Here is a 23,664-nt window from a genome sequence, read left to right as displayed (position 1 = left end):
CACTTCCAGATGAGCATGGTGTAGCTGCCCCACCAGGGAGTGCACACTTACTGCCTTTGTACACACCTGTTTTATTTATTGTTGGTTTTAGAAAGACAATGAGCATAATGGCTATTATAGCCAGTTGCATAAAGTGTAAATTGTTGGCCAATGTACTGTTTTTACCAATGATTCCCTATTTTTACCATTTTAACCCACTGTCAATTGGCCAGTGCTCTGCACACAAATATGTCCTTTCATAGCAACTGTTGCAAGGTTGGACAAGTTTTACAGAAAGTTGGCAAAAATACAATTTAAGCTAATGAGAATCTTTTGTCAAAATATGGAATTTTTGATAAGTCATTAATGTGAAATAGTTATTTTACATGCTTATGAAAGGTCATACTGTTACTACAGATCAAGTGTAGCTTTTTTTAATGTGTAATATATTTAATATTACCATACTGGCTAATCTCTTGCTGTTTCCAACCTGCCTAAATTCAGTTAGTTATGGCATAGTCCTGCTTTGTTGTGTAGCTTTTTAAACTGGAAGCTCAATGCAACGTAGCAAATATAAACTAAATTCAACAGATATTAGATTTTTGCTATTGTTCAGCAAAGTCTGTACATCCTCTCAATAGGTTCTACATAAGAAAGTCTGTTATTGAGTCCAACTACATTTTGTTTTACTGTGAAGACTTAAAGGGGAATTCCAGTGATTTTTCAAAATTCCTGCATAATTAAATTGTTAAGATGTAAACAAATTTGTTCAGAGTGCTTTGATGTGAAATGATCCATACTAAACTTCCCCAGTCAGGATTCTTCAAAGTGGTGGTGACAGGAGCCAGACGTCTGAAGCATTTACTGCCTCTGAAACCTATCTCACATAAAGTTATTACATGACATCATTGTGCATGTGTTGCCTGATCCCTGAGACGTTGCTCACAATAGTTTCAAGATAGGCTTTTGTTCTAAAACATATATATATATATATATATATATATAATATATATATATATATATATATATATATATATATATTGTCCTAAAACATGCAAAAATACAGGCAAAATAGTCCCCATAGAAAAGTTTTTTTTTTCAGATTTACCACTGTTTTACCATTATTAACCCTGCGTACAAACTCAGAAGATGCATGTAGGTTCACTAATCACATTGAATAGTAAATAAAATAGCTATATTTGCATTGTAGACATTGTAACCCCTGGTTCCTATCACCACCATTGTAAAGAATTCTGAGTCGGTACGTTTCTCTGCACCGTCCAACGTTAAACCATTAAGTGTAAACCATGTTTACACTTCAACAACTGATTTATGCAGAAATTTTGAAAAATCAGTGTAATTCCCCTTTAGAAACATTAGCAAATTACTCTGTTTGGTTCTGTGCCACTATGTTATGTAAGCTTTTTTCCTTATGTACATTAGAGCACACAGTTGCCCAGTGTGACAGCCTAGTGTGCAGGCAGAAACAAATGTTCTAACACCAAGACGTGTGTTCTTAGTAATGTCACCCATTGCCATCAAGCTTCAGGACATGCCATTAAACCTGTCCACTTAGATACACCATGTCTGCCTTGCCCTGATTTCAAGGGCTCCTCCAACCCCTGCCATCTCCTAACACACTCACATAAATACACATTGAGGTGTGTGCATATACATAGACCCAGATCCACACAGACACACACAAATCATTCCCCCTCTAGCCCAGAGGGGACTGCACTCCCTTTTAGGGCGGGCACACATTGCTCTCTGGCTGTTTGCGACCACATTTTTGCTGCGGTTGACGACACGCAATGAGCTGCAGCCTCATGGGAGAGAGAGAGGAGCTGGATTTGTGATTTGCTCTGGATTTCTCACGGCCCTCCACTCCATCATAGGACACACTTGCCCACAGAGCAGCTGCATGAAAAATATCGATCTCCCCATTCCAGAGGTACACTTTGCAAAAGATAGTAATAAAAGTACCTTCTGCTCTGCAGTGTGAACCAAAATGAGAGGTATTATTCATTACAGTAGCCTGGACACAGGCAGCTATAATGCTCCATGTTGAGAAGAGTTGCAGTGGTGCTATTCATTATAGTATTTATAATGAAAGAACAGCACTTATAGTAGTGGTTTTATTCTTGAATGGTAGGTTTAGATGTGTAAGGCCAATTCACACTGAAGTGGCAGGTGTAATAGAACTGCGATGTGAACAATAGCAACACTGATTTCTGCAGGCTGATTAAATGCTTAGAAGTCTAGAGTTGATGTCACAGATTTGGTTATTATACTACATTGTTATATGATTACGTCATTACTTATATTGTTATATATAAATTATATATATATGGGATCTATGTCCTGTATTGAAGTTTAAGCCTGGATTTATGACCTTTTTCCATTTGGATAACAAAAAATGTGAAGGATGCTTTTCTAGACTGTACACAACAACTTTTTTTTATCAAATTCATATCATAATTCTACTTACAAACACTAACATGGTATCAATTAAAAGATTAGAATTCACACTTTTAATTGAATTTATCCATTTCAATTTGCTACAAATGAGAAATAATTAAACAAAATGTATGAGGAATTTCAAAGAGGGAAGCTAGACAGGTTAAAACAAGGGTGATAGAAAATGTTAATTAGACTTTTACCTGCCACATTGGAGAAATAACCTCTATCAGCTCAGATAACCACAGAAACCTTTGGTCAGTCTTGCTGCCCTCCACACTGCACTGTGAGAGCCAACACCATTCAGTACGATGTCTGAATATTTAAATATAAGCATGGTGTGCTCCTCACAGGTGAGAGGCAGACTGCTAGTCAAGGACTGAGGGTTTTGCGAGTGTTTTTTTTTTTCCTTCCTTTTGCCCAGAAAAGCATTCCGAATTCAGCTCCGTTCCCAAGAGGCTTTAGCTTTACGATGGACATGCTCCGGCGCTCTGCTGCAGTGTGCCTCGCCAAGCACAAGAGTTCCCTCTCTGTTCTGTATCCTAGCAGCCTTTTCCAGTTCTAAAGTCTTCAGAAATGTTTCCACTCGTTTTTTAATTCATCTATTTCTGCTCATTAAAAGGGAAAGCTTTAAAAAAAATGTGCATACTGGAGCAGCAGAAGCGCCGGTGGCGAGGACACGCTGTTCCGCTGGCTAGATTCTCTCCCTCTCTCTCTCACTCTCTCCATTCCTCTGCCACTGCCATTTGCTGAGCTAACCCAGAAAAGAAATTAATCAATTACCTCTGAATATTCAAGCAGTGCTGAGACTCATATGGATCCGGCTATAATCACATTTCTATACTCGCCAAATTTCCCTAATTCTAAATATATTACGGGCCGGGGCAAAGGCATGAATATTCATGAGCCCGGCGTGCGAGACGCCATGCGAGAGTGTGTTCCCTCCACCTGGATTTCATTATCTCAACGCAGGAGGCAGAGCAGATGAGAGAGAGCGCGTGTCTGATCGGTGTAACAGATCCTCGCCAGTCCGTGCTATTTGTGTGTCCGTCCCCAGTTTGTGGACAATGTGATTTTGAATGGATTTCTGCAGTCTTAACCTTGAAGGCTGAATTTACATCTTGTCTGTTCTCCCCCATCTAGACTGTATCAGGATTAACTGTACTACCAGTAAGTGCTTCTCTTCAATATACCTCTGTCCAATTGCCGCCTATGAAATGCTGAATGAACTATGCTTTGAATGAATGTGTGTGTGTGTGTCCACTGGAAGCGTCAGTACATGCTGCATTTGCAGCAGCTAGCTCAATGCCATAGCCGTTTTTTTGTCCACCAGAGCGGCCAGGTAGCGTTCCCCGTGTTTAGCCTGCAGGCTCGCTGGAGCCCGCAGCCTCTCTGGCAGCCATTTTAAAGCAGCAGTGGAGAGAAATGAAGCTGACTGTGGCTATGAAGAAGTGGTGATTAAGTTTCTCCCTCACAGATCACACTCCAGCCCAGCCCGCTGCTTCCAACAAACCTCAGTGCAGATCATTTCCTCAAATCCCCTCTCTCAGCCTCCAGCTCCCAGCCAGAAACCCTTTCTTTCCCTCTGTCTTCATCTTTATTTTTTTGTTCCTTTACTTTCCTATTGCATTCTTTCATAGGGATGAGGATGGGGAGGGTTTTTGTTCCATACTTCTTTCAAAGCGGAGGAGCTGTGGCGACTTGTTTTCTTGTTTGTTTTCTCATTAAACTCGCAGCACAGAGGGACATGTCAGACTGAGAGATTGCTAGGCAAGATGGAGGGAGAGAGAGAGATAGAAAAATGTGGGGCGAAAGACAGGTGTATGCAGCCTCCTTATTTCCATTCTGCCTCTAATGTTTTCACAGACTTAGCCTGACATCCATTCTCTTAAGGCCTTCGGATAATTAGCGGATGCCTCACAAATCTCACACAAAAGACGCTTTTTCTGTTTGTTTTCTTTTTGTGTGAGTGTGTTAATGCATTCCTTCATGTCTCTGACTTTGAGTGACTCAAGCTACGAGTGCTCGTTCATATTCAAAGTGAAACAATCACCCTCCTCCTTTTTCCACAACCCCAGCCAAATGTGGCCTTCAGAAAATGTTCTCATTTGGTGTTGCATAGTAACAACTGTGTTCTCATTTATTTTCATTAATAGGCAACCCTGTTTTTCTCAACCAGTCAGAAGCCTTCGTGGGTTTCAAGGACTTGACCTTTTACAAAATCACCCGAGGTGGAATAAAATGCATCTTTTCTGATTTTACTTTAGGGTGTCTTTTTTTCCTTTGTCCATGAATTCTATAGCGTAGTATGTGCAGACACACAGTAGAGTTTGCTTTGCTTTGATTTCAGCAGTGCACTAGTGACCCCATGGTGACTAAGTGCATTGGCTAATTTGACCATAATTCAGTGATCCGCGCTAACCTGATGAGAATGCCCAAGACAGGAACGCAGCTGAGCTTTCTCAGGGGGCTGCCTGTGTCCTTCTCTTCTCTCCCTGTGCAGGAGGAAAACACAGACACACACTCACAGATGCCTTCACTGGACTCAGGCGTGCTACTGTGCAAACAGGGAAAGGCAAAGAGGTGCTCAAATTCACTTGCATGGCATCACATACATGCTCAGACTTCCATAGGGGTACAGGAGACATACTAATGCAGTCACACATAGGTAAACACAAAGTTAGATCCCCATCACACATATGCACACATGGTCTTATAATAGTATCTAATGTGCTTTGCTGTAGGGCAGTATTCATAAGGCTACATGACACCTACATAAGCCTTTAAAGACAAGCGACATAAACCTATATAACGAATTAAACACTTATTCCAATAGGCATCATTTGCCTTAAAAGCCAACATTGAAGTCAAGTTGAGTCTATGTAAGATGACAATTTTTTTTTGACATTAGGTTATTGTGACACTTTATGTGGTGAAATCACAGTCTTTGTAGCCCAGAGTATGTCACAGTGACATAATGCTGTTAACATGAGCTTGCCAAGTCAGGCTGGTTCAACAAAAGTGGCTTGACACAAACCAATGTCAGAAATAAATCAATGTCATCTGACATAGATGTTATGTCAACTTAAATCAAATGAAATAAGTATTTTTAAAGGTTTGTGTAGGTTTATGTCATGATGAGCTTATGTAGGTTTAGCCTTATGAACACTGACCTACAGTAAAGTGTTACCTTTTTTTTAAGCACCTCAAGGAACTGGCTTGAAACTCACTCACTCACTCACATTTAGCAGGCTGACAGTTCTCCACAAGGGGGCACCATTAGTAGTGAACATAGCTTTTGATGCTTTGTAAGAGTAGAGATTTGCATCAATGACAGTGTGTTTCCCTGTTATGCCTATATGTAACATTTATGCCTATAATTAACACTTTTATGCCCATACTTAACATTAATCTTAGCTTCAGAAATATAAAAGAAAACATTCTTTCTCTTTTTTTCCAAATAAAGCCAGATATAGAACACATAGGGGCTCCATTTTTAATTTTTTTACTTATGGGTATGTGCCAATGTTAAATTTTTCTTAGGAGAATTTTTATATGCTTTTACTGTCATTTTCAAGTCCTGATTGGGAGAACAAAACATGCGCACATACACACACACACACACACACACACACACACACACACACACACACACACACACACACACACAGTAGAAGCTCCTATTGAACGGCTGCTGATTTAATAACACCTTGTGCTCAATCTTCATGGAGACACATTTATGGTTGACAAGTGGAAGACATTTAGATGCGTTTGGAGCATCCTTCCCCTGAAACGAGAGATTCATGTGAATTCAAAAGAACCTCATTTCGCTGAAACAACCTCCTCTATAAATATGCAGCAGCATTGCCACTTACCGGAATGGTCGCGCTCATAAATATGCAGCGACGATGCCGGTGTTTCATTTGTAATGCAAATAGTGCAGAGGACAGAGGAGAGAATGCTGGCACTCACAGGACTTGCAAGTCACACGCAGGGGAACGGGCGGAAACCACAGCCATTTTGTCTCATATGCCTTAACTGTATGTGTGTGTGTGCTCTGCATGTTCCAGAGCTCTGTTTGTGAGTCTGCATTTACTGATCTGTGTGTAGTGTGTGATTGTGTTCACTTCACCAAACCTGTCTCAGAGTAAATCCTTGAAGAAAAGCATTAAAAGGCCATTTAGAGGGATACATATCACAAGCTCAGCTCTTAGTCTCCGGCCGTCCTAATCTCTGAGTACTAGAACAGATGGTCATATAATTATGTCCCCTCAACAGGATGCTGCTCCATCACCATGGCATTAACCCAATTTGTCTCAGTGATGCTCAGTTCTGGGCAGGATATCTACCTTTGTTCATGTAGTACTCAACTGGGCACTGAACCCTAAACCTCCTGTCCCTGTGACTGCCAATTTAACCAATCTCCTCCCTTCAAACAAAATGAAAGTTTGTCCCTCAAACTAACCCATGCAGCAAGCGAAGGGCTCATGGGACGTTCCAACTCTAACAGGATATTCACTGTGAGGCTCCTCAAGTCTGATTCCTTCAGCATCTGCATAAGCCAGGGTTATATTACAGCAGTTTTACCCCATGTATAATCATGACTCACAGTTGGGCTAAGTCTGTGCTGGCCAGCCTTAGTCTGCAAAATGTGGGACAGTTACATTCAGAAAATTTAGACATGTGGAGGGGGCACAGATTCTCCAACAGTTTCATGTCTTCTTCCCACTGACTTCCCCCCCACCCTCCTGGACCCTCCTGCACATCTTGTATCTTTATTAAACAAGTGTAACACCAGCGCTCATTTGCTAAAGGGCGTGTGTGTTGAATTTAAACAGCGAAATACACTGGCCCCTTTGAACACCTGAAAACATGATGTGGGGCAGCTTGTCACCCTAGCAATTTGCACCCCAGATAACTACCTTAGCTAAACTTCAAAACCTTAGACAAACTTCAAAACCTTAGACTACCTTAGACAAACTACACTTAGCTAATAAGCAAATAGGGTAAGGTCATTTAATGCTAGCTAGCATTTACTTCAGTTAGTTGAAGGTAAGTAATCATACACGGTTATCTAAAAGTAGCTGAAAATGTATGTCTTGTTTGGTTAGTTCTAAGGATAGATGTTAACTCTGCTGTTCACTTTAGGGTTATAACAAAAAAAAAATATGAAATATGACATGGCCTAAACTTTTGTAGATTTTAGTTTTTCTCCCTCAAGTCGAATTGAAGGCTCATAGGGCTGCTAATAGAAACTTTTCTCAACCCTTTTGAGAATGTGAGCACTCTGAAAGACGGGAGCAGGAATTCTCCTCAAGGGATGAAGGGAGTATTTCTCTTTTTCAAAACATAAAGTCTTATTTCTTGCTGCCCAAACTAGTTTAAGGTCAGTTTAGATTATTACATGTTTAATATAGTCAAGCCTAATCTGAATGGCATCTTCTCAATAGTCAATGGAAATTAAACCCAACAATCAGTTAATCAATCAAATAAATACATTTCACGCACGATAACTGTGTTCAGTTCAGCAACAAGTTACAAGTTGGGTACAAAAAGAATTCTTCTATTGTTACAAGCTTGTATCATAATAACAGAGCCCTTTTTGATGATATACAGAACACTTTTCAATATAGAACCATCTGTAGCACATTCTCCATCAATCTCAAGAACCCTTTCAAGATGCAAAGAGTTCTTTGCCTGCTCACGGTTCTATATAGAAACATTTTCTTTAGTAAAGAACTCTTGAGGAACCATCTTTTTTAAGTGTGATCCCAAATTTGAAAAGTATGAGATAACCAGTCTTTTCATAATCTGTTAACATTTTAAAAGATGCATAGTGTTTCCAAGGCATAGGTCTAATGCTATATCACAACGTTGGATGTGGAAAGTTCCTACTTGACAACTTCTGACCACGACACATTCCCATCTGAAAGGATGGCTTATAAACAAAGAAAATGGCTGAACATACAGGCTAAATCCAGATGTGCAGAGTCAAAGGAGCATTATGTGAGAATTGATATTTTTTGCTCTTGGGGGTCCCCCTACAGTTGCGGTATGTTATTTCACGCTTTCAGCCCCCCTCAAGGACAACTGTACATGTGCATTTGTTGACGAGTTAAAGAATACAGAATTCGACTTCTCTGTGTGTGCATGCGTGTCACATAGGCATGCGGACACTACAGATTACACTTGTGATTTCATGTTTTCTATGTGTAAATAACTGAAATCAGCAGTGTAATCTGTACGGTCCATATACCTGTGTGATACGCATGCACGTGGAGTCGGAGTCTACCAGGGAGCCGGAACGGGCACAACACTGGCAAAGGCAACATCAGAAGAGAAAGAACCATGTCAAATTACAAGGCAGAGTTATATTACAGGATTTTATCACAGGAGGTTGCAAACTTTCAAGGCATATTTGCCATGAGATTGACAAAGACTGACCAAACATTTTGGCGTGAGATTAATTTATTTCTTTGCATACTAGCCTGAAATGGACTGAGGTTAGATGACTTTTAGCATCGAGAAAACTACAAAACTCTGAGACAGGGATGAGACCGATAAGGTTACAGCCTACATTGCAATCTATCATAAATGTGATGAGATGCTATTCTTCCTATTATAAGTCAGTGTACCATCAAAATGATTTTGAAGCTGTTATTTTAAAGTAACATTGATACATAATGTTGCTTTAGAAGCTTTCATGTTTAACCTCTGTGGTTACACACCTTACACACTGCTCACTGCAAACATAACAGGTTATAATATCATACCATGGAGGAATTTTGACTCAACAATGCAGTTTATTAGCTTCAAATTGTTTTATGATGAGTATTTGCATTGGACAGTGGGCTTCTCTCTGCAAGCCGATATTTTTGTATGAGGCGATATCACTGTCTTCCAGGGAAATCTGGAATTCTATTGGTGTTCTGTTGCACTTTTTCTGGAAGGAAGTTAGATATTCGTCTGGAATGCAGCATTGTAAAATATTTGCGTTTTGCCTTGAGGGACTGTTCACTTCATTCCCAAACTGCTAACATTCCCACTAGTCTGCCGTCCCATGGAAAGCTCCAGTAGTGTGAGAAGGGGTCCTGAGTGGGGCAGTTATGCCCCAGGCCCATGATGAAGCAGGAAACTGAGAATTGAGCAGCATCGGGGGGCCTGAGCCTTTGCGGAACATCCGAGGCTCCAGCTGCAGGGTGTGCGTGAAATGTGGAACCGCAGGAGAGCTGTCAGCGTCTCCCTTGCACATAGACCGCCCTCCCGCTCAGCACAGCACTTTGGGAGATAATTACACAGGACTGTGCTGAAGTGCAGTGTATGAGGAAAAAGAGGTGTCGAGCTGGGGGGCCAGATGGGGTGTGGGGCTTGGGGGGTGTTGTGCAAGGATTCAGGGAAACTGCAGGGAATGCTGCCATACTGAAAAACAGCCGCTAGGTAGGGGAGCACAAACGCAAGTGTCAAGTGTGTTCTCACCTGCTGCCAGATTGGGTATGGGGCCTCTGTATAATAAACACATCAGTGATGGAAAAGGCTCTCGCTGATGCGCCCCCTGCTGAGACTTTACCTTTTAACATTGCATGCAAGAAAGAGGTTGACACTCACACATGCCTCTTATTTACTCTTGGCTGTTTTCATTTGCAAGTCGTGCAGGAAACAGACCTGAATTTATTTTGTGAGTTGTGGCACGTTTTTGTAATTTGCTGCATGTTTTTTTTTTCTTCTCTGGAATATGCAACTTCCGCTTCCTCCATTTTGAAGCGCTCCACTAGAGCGGCAGCCATTTTAGCTTTCATGATAATTTGGGTAATTCATAAGAGCTGAAATCGTAATGACTTTCAATAAAATCTTTTTTTAATGACATTTTCTGCCTTATTTGCTTCTTTGAGCAATATTTACATTTGCTAGGACAAGGCTTCATGTCTGACTCCATGTCAAAATGGCAAAACTAGGGAACTTCTGGTTCTGAGCAAAAGGAGATGTTTTATTTAAGGTCCCCATGAGGAAAAGAAGCAGAGGCTTTGCATGTTTTAACAGGCTGCTATTGTGCGGCCCTTCGCTTCGTTTTTGTATCCTCATTAATTTTCTCTGTCTGCCATAGCAGCTCCGTTGTGTGTGCGTGTGTGTGTTTGAGAGAGAGAGAGTGTGTGTTTACGAGTGCCGTTCTTCTACTGACACGGAGAGCAAGCCGATGCCAATTAGGGGCTGTGGCTCCCCCCAGGGTGACAGTGTGTTGCACTAAGAGAGTGCTGTCACATCAGTTCATAGGTTGTTAATGTGTACTGAGTGACAGCAGGATGAAAGTTATATATTTAGAAACTGTTGGGGTCACTTCATGCTCTCGGCAGAATTGGCCTATAAGTTTGTGGTGGTATTTTGCCTTGTTAGAGCCATATATTTTAGGGATATATATTTATATGTTTTATTTTTATAATTTTTTGTATTATTATTATGGCACTGACAATTCCTAAAGAAGCAGACAGCTGGTGGGCCATGTTGATGTCCTGCTATTTTAATTCATCTCTATAAAAGCCTGTTTTATAGGACAAATCAGCGTTATGTCACAGTAGCAAAGAACTTACTTCTGGACGCATAATGCTGATAGTGCTGCAGTGGTACTACAGGACGAATACTGAGACAAGCACTAAAACAAAGCTCACTGTAGGCTACTAAAGCTATTACAATCAAACTTTGCTGTTAAATTCTATTTTTTTAACTAATCTTCCCAGGTTGATGACTTTACCAGTTTCAAAAAAAAATCCAAAACTTGTGGTTCTAGTTCATTCTCTGTCTGCTTGAGAAACAGCTTAAGCCTTCATAATAACTGCAATTGATAATTTAATTAAAGTCTTTTTGATCATTGTATGCCACTGTAAAGCACTGAATTTGGCTAATCTGTTACCTTGCTTGCTAGTTAGCTTAACTCGCTGGCTTATATGAAATGATATTCTGCACTGTTCTGCCAGCACACACATACTCACACAAATATCCACATGTGTAGAATCAAGTAAGCTGATATTTTTCTCTGTAGAGTGTGAAAAAATGTGGAAATATATGCTGGCTGTGTGGATGCTAACATATATGCTAACAGTGTTGGTGTTAGCTTCCTAATTAGCTTATGCCACCTTGAAGCAAACTCTTTACAAAGTAACAATTCTAAAAATAGCAATCAACACGTCAACATACTGTTCTGGTTGTCATTCTGATGCACTTACTGGTGATGTAGTGAAGGCTTGGTAACTTTATCTTCACCTGAAAGAGTAAAGAATTAACTTAATTGTAACTGCAACTGTTAACAAAGATGGATGTTCACTCACTGAGATTAATACTTATAGCAGTTCTACCTGCTTTTGAAAACAGGAAAAACTGCTGCCAAAAGCATTGTGTACTTGGGTATATTTGACATTACTGTCTCAAATACAACAACCCTGCTGAACCATTGGAAACCACTAGGATTAAAACTTAGTTGGTTTTGCATTCTAAAGGGAATGAGTTTAATGGTTTCCAACAGAGACCATCCAGTTTCATGTAGCACACCTTTAGATTCCATTAGGACACCATTAAATGCATTTAGATTCAGTCATTGGTCATCTGTTAAACCATTAGGATCCTTTACATGGTGATATCAACCCATTAGAAAAAGCCAAAACACAAAAAACTTAAGGATCCAAAAGAAACACTTAATGGTTTCTGTGGGTTTTTCAGCAGTGAAAATGTTACCATCATTGCTAATATTTTATCTGTTCTGTTTGTATTTTACTGTTACTTAAATTCAGCTGCTTCCACGCTGACATGGAGGTACAGGCAACCTTTACGTTTACAAACATTCTGACTGGTCTATAGAAATGACCAGAATGCTGGGCTTAATGGCTTTAACGTAGTAATCATTTTTATATTTTTGGTTATTTATCACTGTAAACTTATATCCAAGCTGAGTTTCAATGGAAATAATGGACTCCTTGCTAATCAGGGATGTTAATCTCCTTTTAATGACATAAATCCCCACCTGTGCAAATCTCTCTTAAATAGATGTGGCTAATGAGACCCCGTAGTGCTGAGTCATTGCATCGTTGTACCGGATGGAGAACGTCCTTACTCAAAATGGCCGCCTCTACCTGCTCCATGTGGATTTTTTTTTAAATGAGGCGGGCTCCTCTCCCCTGCCTGAGACCTTGTGTGCTTTGAGTATGGGTGTGTGTGCGCGTGTCCGCTCTGTGCTCTCCCGCTGGCCCTGGCCTGTCAGAATGTTCCAGCCAGCTTGTGCCAGCCTCTCTCGCTTATTTAACTCTGCCCTCTTCCTCCAACTAGGGAGATGGGAATAAAAGTGACCGGACACACATGGCCATCTGCCCCACTTCCATGGCAACGAGGTGCTTTTTCAGACAGAGAAAGAGCTTTTGGTCTCTGCTGCATGTCTGGACATAAATCACTAATGATGGCGATGCAGCAAAAGACCCCCCGTGAGGCTCCCACTGGGTCCAGCTGCCCATGCAGAGCTGTGTGAACAACCGCAATGACCATCATGACTCAAGTTTTTACTATCACCTGTTACCTTTCTGTTAAAACAGTACATTCTTATACTGCATTCATAACAAATCAGAACCATTCGTATAACCTTTTTGATGCTTATAGTAAACCAGCATTTTCTGTCTGCTGTGTGCTTCTTAAAAGCTCTTAAAAAGCTTTTACACTCGAAGAGTTTGTTAGTGCTTCATTTCTGATAAAGGTGGATTTAGTCTGTGGCAGTTAATAACAGAAAATGACATGAATTTGTGCAGTTTGGTAAAAAATGCTTAAAAAGAAATTCCACAGATTTTTCAGAATTCCTGCATAATTCGGTCACTGAAATGTGAACAAGGTCATTCAGAGTAGTCTGATGTAGTAAAATGGTTCATTATACAGAAACTATCTGACTCGGAATCTCTTCTTAATGGTTGTGACAGGAACCAGGGGTTGCGAAGTCTACAACACAGAAGCCATTTTATTTACTATCCAAAACCATCAGTGAACCTATGTGTGTCCTCTGAGATTTTATATGTAATGTTAATAATGGTTTTCTTTGTGTTCTATTTTGCCTACAAACCTCTCTACATGTACCTCCCTGCCATGAACGTATTGTAGGTAATCCAATCAATGTGCTTACATGCACTTGGGTAATCAGATAATGGGGAAACTCCAGGTCTACATGAGTCAGGCATTAATCAGATTTCTGCTTTAAAACCAGCCAGTAAACTCATAGAAGAAGATGCGATGTAAACATGGTGTAAAACTTCATGCCGTGGCTTTTTTTAAACGTCGCACCACTTTACCTGAAAACATCATCTAGAACAGGGGTCTTTAATTAAAATTCAGTAAGATCCAGTTAGAGAAAATATCCTCAAGCAAAGGTCTGGAGCATCATAATGTCTAACTTCATGATTCAGAGTCATATACTGTATACTGAAGTAGCCTAGTAATTATATCAACATCTTAGGTAGTCAACAACTGAATGTCAAATCAAATAAAGTACAATTCAGTAATATTTAAACAACATTTATTGTCAGTTTTCTCTTTTTAGAGCAGGTCATGTGAAATAACTTCCCCCTGACTCACTTTCTCCTCCGAGTGCTGTGTCTCGCCTCGTCCCTCCCCTGTTCGTGCGTCACTTACTCCAGTCTCAGTGCTCATCATAATGCACAGATCTGATTGGCTGAGTAACGCCACATGTGATATTTACAACACATGCGATTGGTCTGTGAGTTTCCCGGGCCGTTAAAGCCGTACCGTAAAGGCTAGAAAAGTGACGCCGATTAAAATAGGACCACCCCATCGAAATTAAATAATTCTCCATACTTTTTCGGTTATAGGTCGAGGTCCGCATAGGACAGCGTCTGGGTCCGGACGCGGACCGCGGTCCGCCTATTAGTGACCTCTGATCTAAAAGCTGAAGAAGATTTAAATCTTTTATTTTGTCAAGCATGTAGTTGGTTTCAGCGTCATGTTTTGCTGCCATCTCGCAGCAACGCTGCATGCTTATTTCCAGCACCGCATTCTGTTTTCGCACATGTGCAGACTAGGAAATACGAAACAAATCCGAGTATACATGCACCGAGAAATCTGATCACTGAGCTGATATCCAGCTCTCTTTATCAGATTTCTTGACCTTACTCTGATCTAAGAAATCGGAATATACTGTTTACATGACCATTTGAATATTAATATAAATGCAGAAATCCAATTATGATCGGATTATTGAGTACGTGTAAACGCACTCAGTGTCTCAGGTATCAGGCAGTGTATTCATAACCATTCCATGTAAAAACTAACTGTGACTAAGCTTTTAGAGGCATTAAACGCTTCAGATGTCTAGTTTAAATGTCTATCACCAACACTGTGACTAATTCTGATATGGCAAATTTTCCTACAAAGGAGAATTTTACACAAACCATTTTGAATTACTGTTTACATCTTAAAGCAGAAATTTGAAAAGTCTGTGGAATTTCCCTTTAACCTTCAACTACACCAGGCATCACCTTTATATTGGAATCATACCCAGATAGCCTACTGTACACAAATGGAAACTGAAATTAATAGCTTATAATACTCTATTTTACTCTATAGTGCTTCTTCTACCTCTATATGTTCCACTTTGTTGTTAAATTCCTTCCTTCTCAGCGTCCTTCTTCCGGTGCTCAGAGAGGTAGAATGTAGAGCACACAGATTCCTTTAGGGGGCGCTGCGGGGCACCTTAAAGCCTCCCGTCCCCCGTTTTTTCCCCCTTTCCCTTCTGAGCTGACTCATGGCTGCCTGATCTGGATTCATAGTAATTGAGAGCAGAGAGGGATGGGAAATCGATAGCAAGCCTGGCAGTTCTTTAATGGCGCTTCTTTTTTACCTGTTATCGAGTGAGACGTGCTTCGGGCGGCTCTGACAATGACACCCGTGCCCTTTTAGCAGGCGGCCGAGTGATGAGCGGAGACGATGGCATGTCAAAGAGTGAGCACCTGAAAATCACAGAGCCTGCAGGGCCCCTTCTCCTCGCTCTCTGATCACCACCGGAAGCCTGAGAGCAGAGCAGCAAGGTGCTACCCCCCACCTCCCCCCTAGCCTTCTGCACAAGTGCATGGGATAAGGTGGAGGCTCTACAAGCGAGAAATTGCTTTCTCGAATGGAATTTACAGTCCGTGGGTTTTGAATATGCTTCCTAAAACACTCGGGGATTGAAAGGACGTGAGATGAATATGCAGCATGGCATCTTTCGACTCGAGCAGACACTGGACAGCTCCCTCTGGGAGAGCGGAGGGGATGACTTGTTGCGTGTCTCCATCTAGTGGCTGAAATGAAAAGTAGACGCTCTGGTGGACTTCGATTACTGTTAGGTGAGAGCCAGTGCCGTGGTTTGATGTTGCTCTCATACAGTCCTGTACAAAAGTCAGAGACCACTCTTCTTTTATTTAATTTCCAGTCAAAATGGCCATTAAGTACACATTATTCATTTTCAGTATCAGGAAATTAAACAGAAAACATATCGTCGCTGTCCAATAAAAACATATTTTTATTTTTGGCATTTTTTTTAGTTCATCATCATTTGAACACGTTGGCTGTCCTTTATATTGTGTGAAAATGTCATGGTGAATAGACAAGCAGCAGTGCTCTAAAATTACTTGAAATACAAAATCCTTACATTGACTTACAATAAAAGTAAAGAAGGTTTTTGCCATCTCCTGTAAAGTTACTATATGTACGTGTTTATGAATATACGTATTTTTCTTTGGACTGTGACAATATATTTAACCAAATATGACCGAAGCCTCAGCTATAAATATAATATAAAAATAATACCTGTTTTTTAGTACTTGGTCTGTCCAGCTTATGCATTTGTGAAAGTGTCCATTCTTTTTTGTTCACTTGCTTTCAGTTTTTCAAATCTGCAGAGATATTTTTCCACATTTCCAAAAATCAGTTGCATTTTCTGCTTGTCATGATCCAAGTAATCCCAAACACATTCAGTAATGTTGAGGTCTGGGCTCTGGGGTGGTCAGTCCACTGGCCTGAGAGCACAAGCTGCTTCTTTATTTGATTTGCACATTTTCCTCTTTTTTTGTCCATTTTCTTATCTCGGTAGTACATCTATACATCCTTTCAGACCCATAGGTTTGAGGTGTTTTCTCACCATAGAAGGATGGACAGTTAAACCAGTGGAATTTTTCAGATCTGAAGTAAGAGTGGCGCTTGATTTTCTCCTCAATCTTTTGAAAATCAAAGCTTTAAGTACTGTTTATCTGGTGGTGACAGTTTTGGTCGTCTACCAGGTGGTACACAGTTGTTAGGAATCCCATTTTCACGGTATATTTAAATCATTTTTTGAACTCCTGCTTTGGAAAATGTTGGTTTTTTTTTTTTCACTTATTTTCCTTTTACCTTCTCCGTCCTTATGCAAGTGCATTATTTTATGTCTAATCTCCTGATAAATATCTCCTGAAAAAAGAATAACTTGAATAACTATATGATGGCTCTTTTGACAGGAAATAAATTCAGAGCAGTGTCAAACTTTGGATAGTACTGTATGATATTTGGTTTATGCTAAAGTATCTCTAATGTAGGTTGGATTTTGTTAAAATGCAAACAGAACTAGGCTGTAGCTGAGACAGTAAGGGCTTTGCAGTACTGGTTGATGTAAAATTATGTGTGAATGTGGTGTAAAAGAGTTGAAGAGTGGTCTAATTAAATGGTCCAATTTATCATACGCTGTCTCTTTTCTGTCCACAATGTAGGACCTTCTTTTTCTTCTCTCTCTCTCTCTCTCTCTCTCATTTTTGTCTCTTTTGCCTTCATTACCCCCAAATGTCTCTGCTCCTCTGCTTTGTGGTAACAGTCGTATGGGACTATGTTGTAGGTAAAGGCCCAGAGACCATCTTTGCGGGTCAGAATCTGAACGATAATGAATGGCACACAGTCCGTGTGGTCAGGAGAGGAAAAAGCCTGCAGTTAACAGTAGATGACCTACAGCCATCGGAAGGTACATCTGATCCCCTCATCTCTGACATATACGCACAACTGACCAATCTTAATCTTTTCACAGTTCATGCACTGTAATCATTTTTGCTGTTCCGTTTAATTGCACCGCCATGTGTTTACGGATTAGAACGTGTTTGATGCATGTTGAAAGCTGAAACTCTGAGGATTTACTATATTCACATAACTTCCCTGACTGGAGTGAGAAACTGTAAAAGATAGTTGCAGGATATTAAAGGATTTTCCTCTCTCACTGATCAAGAAATTTGTTTTCAGTCTTTTCACATTCTTTGAAATAGTTTTAACGTGACCGTGCAGTGCACCAGGTGTGAGTGAGGCCGCTTCAGGCAAAGCAGTATAACACCACTTTATATACCGAGCTTTGCTAAGTGTCTCATCTGATTGGTCTCCTTCTGAAGGTCAAATCACAGGTGACCACACGCAGCTAGAGTTCCATAACATTGAGACAGGCATCGTCACAGAGAAGCTCTACATGCCCGCTGTACCCTCCAACTTCATCGGGCACCTGCAGGGTCTGTCCTTCAACGGCATGTCCTACATCGACCTGTGCAAGAACGGGGACATTGACTACTGCGAGCTGAATGCTATGATTGGCTACAAGAGCATAGTGGCAGACCCAGTGACCTTCAAGTCTCGCTCCAGTTACGTGACCCTGCCCACTCTGCAGGCCTACTACTCCATGCACCTGTTCCTCCAATTTAAGACCACCTCACCTGATGGGCTGATTCTGTACAACCGAGGAGACGGCAATGACTTCATAGTGGTGGAACTGGTCAAAGGGTGAGAGCCATGTCCCAGAGTTTGATATACAAAGTAAAATTTAAAAAAAATAGTTCCCCAGTCCATTTATACAAACTAAGCTGCAAGAACAGTTTTTTTTTTTTAACTCATCATAGTTATGATTGACACTTTAACATATCACTAAGATTATAGCAGTTTAGCCCATTTATTCATGTGGAAGTGATAAGGTGTGTTGTTACTACAGACAGTATATGGAATATTGGAGGTGTCTCTTCCAATGTCCCCAAGGATTTCAGTCCAAACTGTTGTTTCATTCATTTTAATGCTGACTGCTTTTTGAATATTACATACTTTTACATACTTTACATTCTGTCGCTGTTGGTACCTCGTATCTCATTTCCATACTGTTGCTGTCGGTACCTCATATCTCCAAATTAGTAACTTTACAGAAGAAGGAAAAAAAATATTTTTTTACCTCGTAGAAGTTAAAACAACAGAACATTTTCTTCAAGTAATTTTGGAGCATTCCTATTGGTCCATTCACCATATTTACACTGTAAAGAATTTGTTAATTAATGGAAAAAAATGAAAAATGACAAAAAGGAGATACAAAGTATTGTTATGACACTCACAAAAAATACTAGTTCTAAAAGCACAGTAACACTGTTTAATTTTGTGGGATAAATAGAGTTTGGAAAATCACCATTTAAAAATTAATTATGGCTGTTTTTGACATTATAAGCAGACATTGAAAAAAGAAAATTTAAGAAAAATGTAGAATATGGCCCCTTTAATAATGTACTAATAGGGACAGCAATAATGGGCTATATTATATTGAGTCTATACTGTGAGGCAGTACTTGAATAGTTGGTGATGGTTCAGTAATGTTTTCCTCTCTTTTTGCTGGCCACAGTTACCTGCACTACGTCTCAGATTTGGGGAACGGTGCTCATCTTATCAAAGGCAATTCCAACACACCTCTCAATGACAACCACTGGCACAATGTGATGATCTCACGGGACACCAACAACCTCCACACAGTCAAAATAGACACCAAGATCACCACCCAAACCACTACAGGCGCTAAGAATCTGGATCTGAAAGGTACACACAAGAACTTTTAAGAACCTTTAAGAACTTTAAAAACTCCCATTACAGGTTTCACTGGGTCTTTAAAAGAGTTAATGAACAATGTATGTAATGTAATATTGCACTTACTAGCTTTTTCCATTAGTTTTTTTATGCAGTATTTTTTGCACCCACCAGAGGGCAGCATATCTGTATTTCTGATCACAAGCTTTCGCTCTCTCTGCATCAGCATGAACTGTTGTCATTTTCTTTCTTTAGGTGACCTCTATGTTGGAGGGGTATCTAAGGAGATGTATAAGGACCTGCCTAAGCTGGTGCATTCTAAAGAGGGCTTCCAGGGCTGCCTGGCATCTGTGGACCTGAATGGCCGTTTGCCGGACTTGCTGTCTGATGCGCTGACCACCGCAGGCCAGGTGGAGAGGGGATGTGAAGGTGGGCATAAAAGCATGGGAAGATATATCGATTGGGGGTTCTGGTCACCTGTCCTCTACATACTGAGGCCTTGTGTTCACATCATGTGCACTTTTTTTTTCTTATTCTGCCTTTTCTCATTCTCACTTTCTCTCTCAGACGATTTTTAGCTTTTACTACCAGTCTGTGGTCTCCTTAACCTTTGTTAGATGCTGACTGTAGTCTGATTGTAGTATTTAGCACTATGTCTGGACCTTGTCTGGCTTTTCTTTGTCTAGTTCTCAGCGCTAACTCTAACCCTCTACCGCTCCAGAGCTTGATTTGCGTTGCGTCTTTTTTCTCTCTCCCTTTCCCTCTTTCCTGCTCTCACTTTTACCTATTAATTTTCTATAATCACAAAAAAAAAAAACATTTTCAGTGCCTTTACTAACATCTTATATATTTTGCTTTTCTTTTTCGTTTGGCTGACAAAAGTTGCATTGATGAAAGCTGACTTGCAAGGTAGATAGATATATATGTGTTTAAACCGAGTGCCTCCCTCTACCCCTCCTCCAGTGTGAAAGTCTAATGTTGTAGATCACTATTTTGCCCTAGCTGCCAGTGGAGTTAATTCATCACAGTAAATACAAGCACCAAAAAAAAGGGACATCTTGTATTTACAGCCCCAGAGTCTTCAAAGTGTCCTGTGTTGGTTTCCTTCACTTACCTTTCACTACTGTTTTTTTTCTTCTTTTCTTTCCTTTGGAGCTCACATCTGTTATGTTCTGTTGTTAATGAAGGCATGTGTTTGGCCCCCTTTCCTTCCTGGCTTTGATCCCTCTCCACCCACTGCATGTAGTCTAGACCCCTCTAATAGAAATGAGATGGCAGTAGTCCAGCACCTCTGTCCTATGAAAATGAGATGGGACTCCCCATGCGGTTATGGATCAATCTTTTGTCATATGAATGCAAATCCAGATTACTATACCCAGATAGATACAAATCCACTTGAGTGAGCCTGTGAGGTTTCTGATTCAGAGGCCAAGCTGTTCTGTTGGTCCTGCACATGGAGACTTTATAATAGTCTCCAATCATGCAGATGAGGAGCGACAGGGAAAAGTGAGATCATGTGGATGACATTAGCTGAATCCTCAGCACTCCTCACCTCCCCTGTAGACCGGATTGCGCAGCCGATTGGCTGGCCGATGGAGACCAGAGGGGGTCTATGCGATGAAGGCCTGCTTTACGCGTCTGCTGAAGTAGGGAGAGTAATGGGAACAGAAGTGCTTCTGCAGGCTGAAATACGCGCGGCCCATTGCCTCGCTGCTCCACCACTAGATGCCAAGCAGAAAATGAGCTGCTTCCAGACAGTCCCATTTATCTTAGGGCTTCATTTCCCTGGGCAGTGGTGCTTTTTTAGATCCACCTCAACAATATCAGGAACAGACTTCATTATCACAAAAGAGGCCCGTTATTATTACCGCAGCCACCGAAGCCAAGCTGTCACTGATGCTAAAATTGCCTCCAAGACCGATACCGATGCTACAAGTAATAAGTTTTCAGATCATATTTTACAATGCAGCGGCCCATATAATCATTACACTGTAAAAAACAGTGGAGCAATGAATTTACTCTGAACTTATGGCACCTACATTCTGATTTAACAAGAATCTTGGTAATAGTATGCAAATGGATTGCACATGCTAATGAGTAGCCTTTTAATAAAGCAATAATCCCTGTTATATTTATTTTTAGTACTAAAAGTTATAATGCTGACGTAAAGTGGTTCCTGTTATTTTATTAAATTTAACATTTGTGTTAAAAATTAATTAATTTAAGGGGAATTCCAAAAATCCATGCATATTTAAATCATTAAAATGTAAACAAGGTAATTCAGAGTGGTTGGATGTGAAATGTTTTTTTTCAGCAGAAACTCACAGAGCCAGTTGTGGTCATTGGAACCAGAAGCATTTAAAGCCTCTAAAAGCTACCTCACATAATGCTATTACACTAAATGGTTACACATACGTTTCTTAATGCCTGAGACTTTGTTTTACAATAGTTTTGCAATAAAGTTCATGCAATAAAGCTCTTTTTTAATCCATTCATAGTGGACAGGTACACACAAGACACTGTAAGGCAAAATAATTTATCCTTATCATTGTCAATGTTATAAAACTCAGAAAACATTTGTAACTTCACTGGTCATTTTAAATAGTGAATAGAATAGGGTATGTGTGCATTGTAAACTTGGTTCCTGTCACCTCCATCGTAAAAAAAATTGTCAGTAAGTTTCTCTACAATGTGCAACTTCGCATCATACCATTCTGAATGACTTTGTTTACATCTCTGTGACTGAATTATTCAGAAATTTTGAAAATTGGTAGAACCCCCCCTTTTTTGTATGAGTACTTTTTCTAAACAGATTCCTGATACTAACATGTTTCCTTTGTCTTCCTAATCACCTTAAAATCATTCACACATATAATCTATTATACCTTACTGGACTCAGCTTTACTTCCACTACAACTCCAACAGATAAAATATAAAAGCAGTCCTAAAAAAAAGTCACAAGCATAGTCAGGCCTGGACCTGAGAGGAACATTAAGAGATTCCTCTTAAAACTAAATGTGCTGAAAGGGTTCTTTGGTACATTGCAACCAAAAAAACACTTTTGGTTTCCTTATGATGGATGGTTCTTTAAAGAACCATTTCTGTAAATGAGGTGTGTGAGTGTGAAGAAGCTTTTTAAAGGCTACAGCACCTGCACATAATGTAAAGGTTCCAAACCAATTAAACATTTGTCCTAGAATCATTTGTCTAAGCGTTGAACCTTTTAGGAACCTTTATTTTGAATAGTGCAGTTGTTGCTAAAATAGTGAGCACTTGCTCAGACTGCTGTTTTTGTTTTCATGCCTTTTGCCCATGACTTTAAATGGCCATCATGTTCTTTCTTTCTTTCTGTTTCTCTCGCTTTCTCTCTCTCTGCTCTCTGCAGGCCCCAGCACTACGTGTCAGGAAGATTCTTGCTCTAATCAGGGTGTGTGTCTGCAGCAGTGGGAGGGCTTTACCTGTGATTGCAGCATGACATCGTTTGGAGGGCCTCTTTGCAACGATGGTGAGTGCACCTGTATGCTTCTTTTCTATGTGAACACATTCTGATACGTTAACTGAACTTCTGAGAGTCACCAGGTGATTAAACCTAAATGCACAGAATACTTCTACACATTCAGAACTTACGCAGCCACGGAGATCAACAAGCTAAAAAGTAGCATCCTCTGTGAAAAATGGGTTGGAAATGCAAATCCGTATTTGCCGTGTTCAAGCAAATCCACCCACACACAGTCATAAGCATTGTTTCTAAGTATATAGGCCCACACACTCTGTAGGTACGACACTGATTCAGCTGTTTTTGGAGAAAAGAAGATGGAATGGGACCATGGTTTAGCACCGTCCTTCTAAGGAAAGCTCATTTGCAAAGTCAAGCAAATCCTCCCTTCAGGCGTCCATTCTGCTGTGATTACTTTTCTTTGAAATTGAAATGTCTTGTTGCCTTCTATTGAGCTGTCGCACAGCTGCTGTTGACTACAGGCTGTCGGTACAGTTTCATATAAAATATTATTCATACAATTCTCAAATTATTCAAGGCTTCCCATTGCTGCACCACTAGGGGGCATGATTGTGCTGTTGTTGATGCAGTAGCACAAAGAGCGGCATTAGTTCATGGAGTCATATGTCTCCCTCCGCTGCAGTGCAGAATGACTTTATAATGAGACAGTTTCTGGCTGGTATGAATTATATTACTCATTTCAAGATGGTGCGTGTGTGTTTCTCTGTGTGTTTATGAGCATGTTTACGCTACTGCGCTGTCTTCACAAAACAGACAGGCTTTGACTCTTGCATGCAAATTGGTCTGAGAGCTAGGAAGCGCTCGTGTGTTGTGAAAGTGCTGAGTGCCAGAAAACTGAAGGAGGCCCAGAGTCCTTGAGCTGG

At 40.4% G+C, this 23,664-nt stretch overlaps 1 protein-coding gene across 3 annotated transcripts in view; it reads left to right on the top strand.

Moving 5' to 3' along the window:
• nrxn1a (neurexin 1a) overlaps window positions 1-23,664 on the top strand; it is a 197,089-nt gene that overhangs the window by 105,117 nt on the left and 68,308 nt on the right. For all 3 annotated transcript variants that reach the window (XM_036572434.1, XM_036572433.1, XM_036572432.1), the window contains 6 exons: window positions 3,580-3,606; window positions 17,312-17,434; window positions 17,850-18,231; window positions 19,106-19,296; window positions 19,540-19,713; window positions 22,670-22,789. In XM_036572434.1, coding sequence (XP_036428327.1) covers window positions 3,580-3,606; window positions 17,312-17,434; window positions 17,850-18,231; window positions 19,106-19,296; window positions 19,540-19,713; window positions 22,670-22,789 — 1,017 coding nt within the window. The remainder of the gene's footprint in view (window positions 1-3,579; window positions 3,607-17,311; window positions 17,435-17,849; window positions 18,232-19,105; window positions 19,297-19,539; window positions 19,714-22,669; window positions 22,790-23,664) is intronic.

Source organism: Colossoma macropomum, unplaced genomic scaffold (assembly GCF_904425465.1).
Source record: "Colossoma macropomum unplaced genomic scaffold, Colossoma_macropomum, whole genome shotgun sequence".
Taxonomy (NCBI): domain Eukaryota; kingdom Metazoa; phylum Chordata; class Actinopteri; order Characiformes; family Serrasalmidae; genus Colossoma; species Colossoma macropomum.
Note: the sequence above shows the minus strand (reverse complement) of the source record. Positions and strands in the feature narration are given on the sequence as shown.